This window comes from Plodia interpunctella, chromosome 4, assembly GCF_027563975.2.
Source record: "Plodia interpunctella isolate USDA-ARS_2022_Savannah chromosome 4, ilPloInte3.2, whole genome shotgun sequence".
Classification (NCBI taxonomy): domain Eukaryota; kingdom Metazoa; phylum Arthropoda; class Insecta; order Lepidoptera; family Pyralidae; genus Plodia; species Plodia interpunctella.
The window spans coordinates 3905356-3918194 of NC_071297.1; the positions used below are offsets into that span (position 1 = coordinate 3905356).

General features: G+C 35.8%; 1 protein-coding gene across 5 annotated transcripts in view; it reads right to left on the bottom strand.

Moving 5' to 3' along the window:
• The window catches only part of OtopLc (Otopetrin-like c), a 54694-nt gene that overhangs the window by 25147 nt on the left and 16708 nt on the right, over positions 1-12839 (bottom strand). For 4 of the 5 annotated variants that reach the window (XM_053743822.2, XM_053743823.2, XM_053743824.2 and 1 more), the window contains exons 3-4: positions 961-1212; positions 460-606 (exon numbers count right to left, since the gene is read on the bottom strand). In XM_053743822.2, coding sequence (XP_053599797.1) covers positions 460-606; positions 961-1212 — 399 coding nt within the window. Of the gene's footprint in view, positions 1-459; positions 607-960; positions 1213-12122; positions 12445-12839 lie in introns of those variants that run through there. The other variant, XM_053743826.1, reaches the window with a different exon arrangement.

The following is a 12839-nucleotide window of genomic DNA, read 5'->3' on the forward strand; positions in this document are numbered from 1 at the left end:
AACATGACAAGCAAATTGGAGACTATCGATACCAGCAATATATTTTTCGTTACACAAAGATAGAAAACTGTTTCCTTGGTTACTGTAAGGCGCACAAAGAAAGGATTTTTCCAAATCCCTATGGGATTGTGAAAAGACGGGATTTTTTTGCACGTGCAAAGTTAGGGCAAAAGGTAGTTATAGTATTGTTAAGTAAATCTTTAAATATGCTCCAGATACACGTCAGCCAGTTTGGAGACCGCTTGTTTATGTGATACCTTTCCCTTAAACTATGGCACACATACATTCAAGTCCTGGATGCCCTACCAACTACACACTGAAGGACCATCTTCATGTCTACGCACTAGCTATGGCTAGTGCTATGTGGTGGCGTCTTATGTCTTGGCGCCACATTTGATCCGCCGTGTCGATACGCTATGAAGAAGTTAGAATATTGAAATATTGAGATAAATTACTTACGCGCTGATGACGTGCATGGGATGAGCGGCTGATGGTCTTGAAGCCCGTCGTGCTGGTGGCAGTGGGGGGTGAGAACCTCCAGGTCCATACAAAACAGGTTGAAGGGACAGAGACCCCCCCAGCGAAAGGGATGGAGGACTCGATAACCTGATGAGAGATAGATGCTTAATTTAGTTTGATATTCACACGACCAGCCATGTATCTACTTTCTTACATTATACTTCTGTGTTTCATTATTCTGTTAGGTACATATGTGTATAACATATAACAACTACTAGCTCTACTAAGACATAAATCGATGATAAATTACTCTGGCTGCGAGCTCTAATAATGGCACTATATTTATAATTTAGATATATATATATATATACATAATACTGAAGCTTTATTAATGAGAGATGAATTTCTAATTTCCTTAGGTAATTATTTCTTTAATTTCTTTTACGAGCAGTCGATCATAATCATAACAATTTTTAGTTTTTTGTTGTTTCATATATATACCTGAGGGGAGATTCCATGTGGACCCTATGTGATGAGCAAGAAGGCGCTGGTTGCTGATGAGATGGGTGTGCAGGTAACGGTGGGGGGCTACTGTGCCGGCTCAGGGTTTCCGGGGACACCAACGCAGCCCCCGCCGACGCTGGGCTTGGCAATGGAGGGGCACTGCCTCCAGAAATCTCAGAGTCTGCCCCAAACGTGCCCCGGGACACGTGAGACCCACCAGACATGTTGTTGGAGGGGATAGAGTAGCAACTGGAACGAGAGAAAAATAGGTTATTTCCAAATAGTGATTTAGATACGTACTGTAAATAATCTATACTATTATTATAAAGAGGTACAATCCTTGGCACAATTTGGACCAAATGTCGGCCGTCAGCGCTGGTTTAATTAGAAATAAAAATATTACAAAAGATTTTAGTGGTTATTAAAATTATTCGTTTATTTGTTCATAAATAATGAACAAATAAACGAATATTTTGAATTTGTAACCACGAAAAATCGCATAAATAACACTTTTATCTCTAATTAAACCTGACGCTGACGGTCGCCATTTTGGTTCAGCTTATGAGCCAAGGATTGTAAGCGTTTGTGAGTTTGTATGTTTCAGGCAGGTAATCTCCAAAACTACCGAACTGATTTTAAACATTCTTTCACCATTAGAAAGGTAAATTTTCCTAGATTGCTATAGGCTATATTTTATTTCAAAATTCCCACGGAAGCGAAGTCCCGGGCAACGTCTAGTTTGAAATATTTATAATGACTGTGACTGTGAGATAGAGAAAGAAGTATCGGAGATTCGCAATTTTGCGTGTCATACTATAAATAATTAGTTTTTGGGGCGAAAATTATGTAATAGGCATTAGCAACTAAGTTAATTCGTCATTTCGAAGAATGTTAATTTACATAGGTAATTAAAATTTGTGATACAATCTTGATGTGGGTAGCATAAGCATAAAATCATATTAACGCCGTATTAACGTTCTTCGTAGCTTAGACGAAAATCTTGGGTCCAGTCGTTAGGCTCTCGTTCTGCGAGTATCTTACCCGCGACGATATCGAATTTTAAAATTTGTTTATCTACTAAGCTCATGGTCGTGCCATCTCGTTTGAATTTTATTTGCAAAATTCTCGAGTGATTACTGTTGAGAGCAGAAATGTTCTCTAGAAACACTTCTATTTTCAACAGTACTTATTCATAGTTTCATTAAAAAAAGAAACAACGGGAGTGTCGCGGCCAAGAGCGGCGTGAAACGAGAACCTAACGGCTAGACCTAAAATCTTAACGCAAACCCGCCTGCAAAGGAAGGGTATGGTTTTTCTCTAGTGTCATTACGGTGACAATCTAAGAAACAAAGTGAAAATCATAAATTCGACTGCAAAATTGGCTAATATCGACTCGAGTACTGATATAGATACCTTCTAGGGAGTCATTTAATGTAGAATCATGCTGACTATAAGATTTGATAAAATTAGAATGATAATACCTTAGAAGAGCTGTCGAGAGCGCCACGAACCGCGTGCTCGAGTGAGTTATTACGAGAATTTCGGGGCTAATGGCAGATTCTAATGCCGAATTTGAATAAGGGTATTTTACGCCGAAATTGCTTCGTATTACCCCAAATTTTAGGTACAAATTTTAAGAAATTAACATCTTTGAATTTTAATATTTATGACGAAAAGATAAATTAAATAAACGCTAATTTTGGATTTTTAAATATTCATTCTATAGTTATACATATAAGCAAAAACAAAAACCATGGAAAACAAACATAGCTATAGCACAGATTATATAATACTTTGCAGTACTTAAAGCATGTAATAATGCAGTCAAAGACGGTATGGAAATATACTGGATTTAAATTATGTCCTTTCCCGTATTTACGTTGGCACGTGAGAGTTCTGTAAAAGGCGAAAATTACAGATGTTACATACAATATTCAATCGGTAATGAACTATTCCGAACCCGGGCCCGGCCGGACGTGAGCGCAATCCCAAGCAAGCGGGGCCAGACGGCACTAATAGTTTATGAAGTTTTGTTCGCACCACCAGCGATTCCTTTCAGTACAGCTAACCTTCACTTTATCTGCAATTTTCTCATTTCTGTATTTTACAAGTGTCGGATTCTGTTTGCGAAAACAGTCCGAAATAAAACTGATTTATTTATTGTAAGTACAATACAAACCCTTTATGAATGTATGAAAATATTTATTTCAGACTAAGCACAATATACAATACAAGTCCATATTATATTAGTAAGAGACTTAAACAACTATGTTAGTAAGAATTAAAATATAGGTTGTTGTTTTGGACATGTAAAGATGACCAGCACTTCAGAAATGGGCTATCCACCCTTTCCGATAACACCATCAGGAGTGTGTTGGTACTGCACCTTACCCGTGACCACAACGAAGCAATCCTTTTACGAAGCACCGCTTGGAAGCTCTCTGTGCTGTGCTCGGCAAACATTCCTGAGGCACTGCAGCGCCAGTGCAGCCCCAACAGACCCTGAAGCTGTTGTTATACTGGACCCACAGAGCATTGTAGGCTTTTTGGTATACTTGCACCATAGGCTGCATGTGTACAATGTCTGGCTTTTAAAAAGCTTTTAAAAAGCGTGACCTTCGCGTGAGTATGAAATGTTTTTTCCTGATCCAAATAAGAAGACATTTTATTAGATTATTCATCCTCAATCAATAAAATGTTATACTTCAATTAATTTAAATACAATTCAATTCATATAAAGGTTAACACCTGATAAAAAATATGTGTACTTATTTATAATAATATTATGGCTAACACCAAACAGCTATTAAATATCGATTTGGGTATGAATCGGCACATCGGTAATCGCTTCAATGGCGAGCGAGTCGTGATTAAAATAAACGTTGGCTGGTAATCCTGGACCTTTGGACCTCAGTAATTTGAACTTCTCTCTTATCCTCATAAATATATCATCATGCATGATTATGTTTCCTATCTCTCACCTACATAGAGTAACATACTTAATAAAAAAATTAAAATGAGATCAAATAAGAAGGTTTTAAAAGCCTATCCTAACTTTAATTTTATTCCAAAACTCATGAAATTAGATTAAATATGCCGCATTTGTAAGATTGTTACATGAAATGAAACACACTTAATATAATTTTTAGGAGGTGAATTGGCACTTTTTGCTTATGGGTCAAAACTTGAAGGTCCAATGGCACCAAACCGTTTACAAAACCGGCCGGAGATCGACGAGACTTTGGCAGCGGAAATGATATGCGGCGTCAGCTTCAGCCAACGTTCGATTTCAATTCCGACTGGAATCGTATTCCAGGTTGGGACATATCATGCTCATGTCAGAAAACAATGTAACTATTAATTACATTTCATGATCAATGTTTACATTATTATGTGCCTGAGGTAACGGTAACCAAGCTGGAATCAACATCGACAACAACTCGCGGTGCGTTTTCCGTCTGTCTATCTTTGGCACCAGAATTGAATACTTACTGATTTTTTAAACAAAAAGGTAGGCAATTACCTAATGGTTCGTCGTCACCACTTATATGTGCTATAGTGGAGTTATACGCCTATGTATTTGCAACTGCTAAAATTTATTATCATAAAATAAAATAGTGGAATGAAAGAAAATACTACGTGTTTCGTAAAGGTCTCGCTACATAAGCAAAATAATAGCAATCCGCAATAATAGAAATCCACAAAGGTCTTTATAGTCTATAGAATAGTTCTAGATGTCAGCAGTATAGCCATAGTAGACGGTCGTTCCTCGTAGAGGTGCCTAGGTGCTGTGAGGCGCCTAATTTATAGCCTTAGTAACGAGCTCGAGCTAAATAGCCTTCATCAATTTAAAGCCATTAGCTCCCGTTCCCGTTTCAATTTCTAGTATCAGCAAAATGTTGCAGGTGATTTTAAATTTCTTCTTCTTAAGTCTTTTGTCTACTAAATTTTTGCAAAACAAAATTTAAATTAAACGAATTTGAATAACTAATATAATGATAATAATTACAGTAAATATATTTGAATTACGATTTCTAAATTGATAAACCAATTTTTCTGTAAATAATCCAATCTACCTATTTGATCCAGATCATTGATTAACATATTTACAATATCTATTTTTAAAATAATTCCGTTATTTAAAATTTACGTTACATTATAAAATTCTTTCTTTGTTTTATTTCACCTGATGTTTCGCAGATAAAATATTTCGCTTAACACGTCATAATTAATAATTACATTAAAATTTTAAGAAACAAAGTTGGTAGCATATCCTCTCATCTGCTAGAAAAGAGCTGAGAGCTTTTTCCAAATCTCTCGATTAAATTATCTTTAAAAAACAGATCACAATCGGTTCAGCCGTTAGGCTATTAAAACGCAACGGACAGACATACACATACACAGACACGTGAAATTTATAACTCCCCTTCTTCCATAGTCGGGGGTTCTTCTTCTTCTTTTCTTGTGTTATGGATCTTTCGCCAAACCGATAAAAATAATATTCAAATATGACGTGTTTATAACGTATGTATAAGTATATTTATTAAGGCAGCTGTCATAACACGTGACGCGCCACGCTCTTTACAGACACTTGACGCTTGATTCCCGGGTGGTTTTCCTTTGCTTTTCTTCGGTTTCTTGTTGGCTTTTTTTCTCGTTATGCTGCCGCCACAACATTTTCTTTATTTTCCTCATTAATTTGCAAAAATGCTCACGTGTAAATCACGACCCGTGCCAAGTTGAATCTGACAAAAGTACACTCTATTCTTTGTATAAATTACTTCTCGAATGTTCTTTGACGAACAAGAACCATTGTTCTGAAAATGCTTTTACGTTTAGTACAAAAATAATCACAATTTAGTTACGCATACGATTAGCAAAACATTTTTGACAATACTATTTAATTTTTGATTAGACAATGTTATTTTAAGCTATGAATTAAGGCCATCATTAATTACTGTTTACAGTTAAAGTTTCCGAGAAAAAGCAGGCACCCTTAATTTTGGAAAAATATCTTCTTACGGTTGCTTGGCGACAAGTAGGAAAATTGTTTTGACCCCCTGTAATACAAGATCTTCGACGTACTTACTCAATCGTTTCGATCAAATGATCATATTATTATTAAAATCGATAAGAATAATGATCATGATTATTATTAAAATCGTCCTTGTATAGGTTCACAATTATTACCAATAAAGTAGATATTTATATTTATAAAGAACCTTCTTTACTTTCTTTACTTTTTAATAACAATGACACAAATACAAGTTACCAATTAAAATTTACCTCAAGGAAAACTATGGTACATATGTTTGATTGAAAGTTACTAACGTATATTAAATTTTCCTCTTAATAAATTAGATGATATCTAATTGCATTATATAAGTTTGGGTTCGCCCTTTTAAATCCCATCTTTAATTATCATATCTTACAATTTTATGCATATTCAATTGCGTACCCTTTACATGTTAATATGTTTCAGAGACGCCTTGGATTAAAATATAGATTACTCAGAAAATAAATGTATTTGGTGATGTTCAAAGCATTATCATGCAGTGTACTCTCTAAGAAGCAACTGATGTTCTGAGGATATTCCGTCAAAGTTTCAGGAAATCACTGAAAACAGACCACATAATCAGTCCAATTATCCAAATACAGAAATCTATGGGAGAGATCTAAGTAAGTTGTTAGACTTTTTGGTGGAATGATTATGACAATGTGAGTATGACTATGCAGCACAATCTGTGCTCAAGATCATCGCACTTCCAGTTTTATCTATTCAACATACCTACAATATATTTCTTGATTAATCATATAGACATTTATAGATAAATTAGTTATCATTTTGGTGAAATTGGAGTTTATTTTACGACAAGACCGGACCATCTGTCCTGTATGTGTATGAGCAAGTTTGATTTACTGCCTCGTACGGCCGTATATATTAATAAAGCTGCAAAATTCCTCCATTAATGATTTCTGGGCCGTTATTCAAAGCCTGCCATGTTGTAATTTATATATGTATTTTGCTATTGTACGCTTAATTTAATGGAAATTTCTAATTGTATAGCTCATTTGCGAAGTCGATGATTAAGCAACATGAAATTATAGGGTCTGTACTTACCTAAAGATGATTAAGATTAAGATTTTATTTTATTTTTATTTTCTTATTAAAATTTATTTATCAAGATTCACGAGTCGCAAAACAATATTAAATATAAATATAAATATATTAGGACAAATCACACAGATTGAGCTAGACCCAAAGTAAGTTCGAGACTTGTGTTATGGGATACTAACTCAATGATACTATATTTTATAACAAATACATACATAAGATAAACATCCAAGACCCGGGCTAATCAGAAAAAGATCATTTTCCATCATGACCCGACCGGGGATCGAACCCGGGACCTCTCGGTTCAGTGGCAAGAACTTTACCACTGCTCCACCGAGGTCGTCGAAACATTAGCATCTATTAAATCTAAGTATTATATATTATCTAGCTGAAAGTTATAACTAATATCCAAAGTCATATTTTTAAAAAATATCTTTAAAATAAAATTAAACCATCCTTAAGTAATAAGCTTAAAAAAAACACAAGCCCGATTATTTCCCTAAACTAGAAAATTACAAAAACATGTGTCCAGTGCATATCCAAATTAACAAAAAACTGCAATCCTCGCTAACAGCTTCATGTAGGTACATGTACCACCATGATACGGTAATATAGCCACTTATATGTTCCGAAAGCCTTAATGGCCTCCCCCATTAGTGCCGAATTTCACACGTCGCCTATTGCGACCAAAATACTCGAGAATTCCGCAGTTCATTTCATTCACACGGTGAAGTTTGCAGACACAACTAAACTTGTTTGCTTGTTAATTAATTTTATTATTTCAATGCGCTTTCAGACGGTGAAACGGAAAGAGAAATTCTGTACAATTTAACCATAATCTGATTGTCTTTCTCTGTGATTTTATTTATTTTACAGTTTATGAACACAGAGATACAAGAAAGATAGTAAATGGAAAAGTTAGTTTAAAGCTACCGTTTATTTCTAATGAATTTAAATTTTTGTTTGTCTTTCTTCTTCTTTTTTCCTATCATGTGCACTGATGACATTTATACAAGTCTCATAAAAGCATCTGACTTGATTTCTACGGCAGGCTCCACACAATTCACACAATTAACAAACAAACATCACGAGTTCCTTCGCCGATTTTCCTTTTACCTTCAAAAAATACATGTTTAATGCCAAATAAATGGTAAATAAACAAATGCGGGTTTTCCGTGTGTCACTATTTTTTTTTACATATAAGTATGTAAAAAAGCCCACTTTTCTTACACTTGTGTGGCGTGCGGCCAAATCCTGTAGGACTTCTGAGGTGTCACATAAAGCTTTCTCATCCAGTAAAGTCAGCAAATCTTCGCCAATTAATATATCCTGAATTTCAATAAAACGCTTGCAAAAATCCAGTATAAATAGAAAACCTCTGAAATCCTAATCTCAGTGCACCGGTTTACAAATACTATTATGTGCCATTTGTACACAATAAGCACGTTAATACAAAAAGTAACTAACGGCAAACGAAATGTTTATCGAATGAATGCTTTATTTGAACGGGTTTAGATAAAATTTTGTTTGTCATGTGTTGTAGAGTACCAACGAAAGCGAATTCGTCGCTTTCGTTGGCAGTCCGCCGGGCGCCGCCCGCCCTGATCAATGGACGTCTAAAAACCAGACTGCGAATACTTTCACGACGATAGTACTATTATTTTTACTACTTCTTATAGTACGTGACGTGTTTGTTCACATAACGGAGTCCCTTTTAACAGACTTTAAATAAATGAAGGCGATTCTCAATTCGTCGCGAACTTTGAAATTTAGAGACGATTTACTTACAACTAGGAGAATTGCAAGTCTTTCAGAGCAATATTAAAGTAAGTATGTTATATATCACATTGTAATTATTAAAGTAGTAAACATACAGTATATTTAATACCAGCTTTGATATGTTAAAAAAATCCTAGGATGCGCATCAGCAATGCGATATGTAAAAAAAGTAAATCGTACAACACTTCCTAACGAACGCGCCGTGAATAGGATTGTTAGTGACCGATGACGCTAGGAGAGGTACTGTGGAGTTTTTTATTCGTACATTCCTGTGTTCTGCAGTTTTTCCGCGAACAAGAACGGCGCTCAAAAACCCGCAAGTTAAAATCACGACGCAAAATATTTCACACATTGCGCCACGAGTAACAAACACAGGACGCAGGCTTTTTCTTTTGAAATTCCACTGTCTGTCTTCAAGGAGCTAGCTAGACAAGGAAACTGTTTGCTCCTTGAAAAATAGTCTTCAGAAAAATTCCACCCTGTGTCTCGGTGCTAATGTCCGATGTCTTTGTAGATTAAAATTTTTGCAGGAAACATTACTTTTTTATGGGAACACCTAACATATTCGTTATTGGAGAATTTATAATATAAATTGTGGCGATATTAATATTATAAATGCAAAAGTCTGTCTGCTTTCACGGCTAAACCGCTAAGCCGACTTTGACAAAATTTGGAATAGATATTTTAATGAGCAAACATGGGCTACCGGGAGCGGGATATAACTGGTACTTACTTATATTATTATGAAAACTATTTTAGGATCCTAGTTCGGGTTTATGTTGATATTAGTATTAGTTATCACAAAAATTGGTGTACCAAGACTGGTACGTATTAGGTGTAATTTAATGATATGTAATTTTATGAAGCGGTGGTGGTGTAATGGTTAAGACGCCCACCTGTGAATCGAAAGGTCCCAGGTCCGAATCCTACTTGTGCCACATGAGTTTGTATACCAATCTGACTCATGTACAGGAGTTTTCATCGACCACCCCTTGCTTCCGGTGAAGGAATACATCGTGAGAAAATCTGCACACAGGTTGATTTTTACTAACTTGTGTGTGAAATGGAGAATGCAATGGCAAACCACTCTATTAATAATGCCAAGAAAGTTGTTGTGTGTGTTTCATTCCACGTAATAACCACGACCCTCAGCCATGAGGAATACGACTACGAAGAAGAGGAATTTTATATAACAATAAATAATTGTACTCCAACTGAAAATAAGATAATGAAGCCTTATTATCGAGATAAATCGGTGTTTATAAAAACATCGAACGGTTTTATGGAAATTCTTGAACGTGATTTTATAAAAATCGAGCTAATGAAAGACTTCGGGTCTTCGCATAATATCAACGCGGCCCACTCAAATGATTAATTTTCTATACAAACCTTTGAGATTACTTTTTTTAAACCTTCGCAATATTCTATGAATAAAAATCGAAACACACCTTATCATAAATTATTTATAAGGGAAAAAAATCCTTTCTTCTTCCTATTATATTATTATTTTCTTTTTCCGTGGAGCAAATCAACAGGGAACAATTTTTGGAGTAACACCTTCGTTGGAATAATTTTTATATTATGGATGACTATACTCTCTCATCGTTTACTCTCTCATACACAAATATGGATAAAATAGGTTATCCCCTTCAACATTATAATGGCAGTCCCAAAATGCGCGTTAGCATGCTCCACACCCCGTCCTCCACATCCATATTTAATGAAGTATGACAATTAAATACGTGTTTGTTTTGTTTACATTTGGAACATGGTGAGTTTGTACCTTTATGTAGTACCTTACCTGTACAGGTTTATACAGTAATTTAGCCAAAGTAAGCCTTTAGTCACGGTTGTTAAAGCTGGATAGTCGTTGTTAAATAGCTAATAAGAGTAACTACGTCGTACTCTTCTTGGCTGAGGGTCGTAGTCATTACGTGGAATGAAACACACACAACAACATTCTTGGCATTATTAATGGAGTGGTTTGCCATTGCCTTCGCCATTTCACACACAAGTTAATAATAACCAACCAGTGTGCAGGTTTCCTCACGATGTTTTCCTTCACCGGAAGCAAGTGGTGGTCGATGAAAACTACTATATATGAGTCGGATTTGTATACAAACTCATGTGATTATCAACTTTCGATCCACAGGCTTCTCTTAACCATTACACCACCACCGCTTCGTCATACTAAGTACCGAATATTAGTGAAATTTTTTGTAAGCTCAAAATAGTAAAACTCCGCCATCATCGCCATTGAGGATTCAAGTGGAATTGAAAAAATGTAGTTTTAATTAACATATAGATCGAATAGAAAAAAAAAGTATCTTTGATAACCCAAAAACGGGGGGACAAAATATAAGCCACTTTTATTTAAAATTTAATGCACAATTTAAAAAGTTAACAATTGGTGGTGATAAAAGTTGATTGTATAGTAATAATTTTAGACATGATTTAGCTCTTATGAAGCTCTCTCTTATTGTCTGTAGTACTCGTACCTACTACAGTCGTAAACAAGATTAAAACTTTTATTTTTTGCTAGTTGTTCGGTATTTATTTGAAATACACCTGACAACTTGATCATTAGCCCTCTTTTTGGCTGGGCTCCTAAACATTTTAATTTAACACCATATCATCCAGAAACACAAAGGGTTGCCGCTGGAAAAAATTACGCTACAGTCCATTGTCCCACCTCGCGTGCTGTATCCACATTCCGCTGCATTTTAAAATTAATCGCTGCCCACCCTTGTCAACGGCGGTCAACGACCCCGGGTATTTAGGACGACCCAGTGTTTATTACATCGGAGGAAAACACAGGAAATAGGGCGGGGGCAGTGCCGAAACGCGAATGGCTTCTGCCCTATACGTCATTTGTGAACGATTACACCTGACGCCATACAGCTGTTAATGTCTAATTTAGAGGGTTGAAACATCAACAAGTGTGTACACGGTCGCATGTCGGTAACATCGAAACACAAATCAAAGCCGATATAGCAAATTGTCAGTAAAAAATATCAGGGTATATTGCGATTGTGAACACATTAATTTCACGCCACATTAAATACAATTTTCTGTCTTGCCATCATTGCCGTGAACGAAATTCAATTCGCTTGTCTTTGTCTCTAGTGACTGAAGACAATTTTGTTTCATTTCCTTATTTGTTTCACACTTACTGAACATTAAACGTTCATCTCTAATGGAAACAAAGGCAACAAACACTTCCTAGATAAAACAGGCGACAAAAATGATAAAACATAGCACCTACCTTTCCTGTTCTTTCGTTGGTTCATTTCCATTTGCGAGAGATTCTGTGATTCTCATGTCGATATTTAAATAATCCCGCTCAACATGCACTACTTATTCAAATTGAAATGAAAAGGCCTACTCGGGCCGATCTTTGACCTCCAACGAGCCTGAGGCCGTAGCGCAACACTAGTCAAAGAAAATTCAAAATCGTCGGATAGCATTGACATGCAAAGAATCACAATTCAAAGGTTTTATATCTAGCCCATAACTGTTTCATTTTCGAGTTATAATTTCGCGGAAGACCGTCGCGGGCGCAGCGCGACACACTGAGTTAACCAGATCCCCACGTCCCAGAGTATTAACTGGCTAACAGGCTGGATTGCAGCAATTTCAAACGGCTATTACTCCAGCACGAGGGCGACAGGAGACGGGCTCTTGAGCGAAATTGCTAAATAAGCTTTTGACAAAATCAATAAATGCAACAAAACAATAACAATGGGGACCAGTTGATATTTGAGGAGATTAGTATTGTTGTTAATTTCAATGTCAACAGAAGTAACTAATAGAAAATTTCGTTTCGGTAAATGATTTTCTCTAAACTAGCAATGTATAATGCTGCGTTTACGTATTGCCGATAGACGATTAAAGATAGTTATTTTCAATACGTAAGCATAATTCAGATCATAAGGTTACAAATAAAAACAGCCCGTCATAATATATATTTACATAATGTACA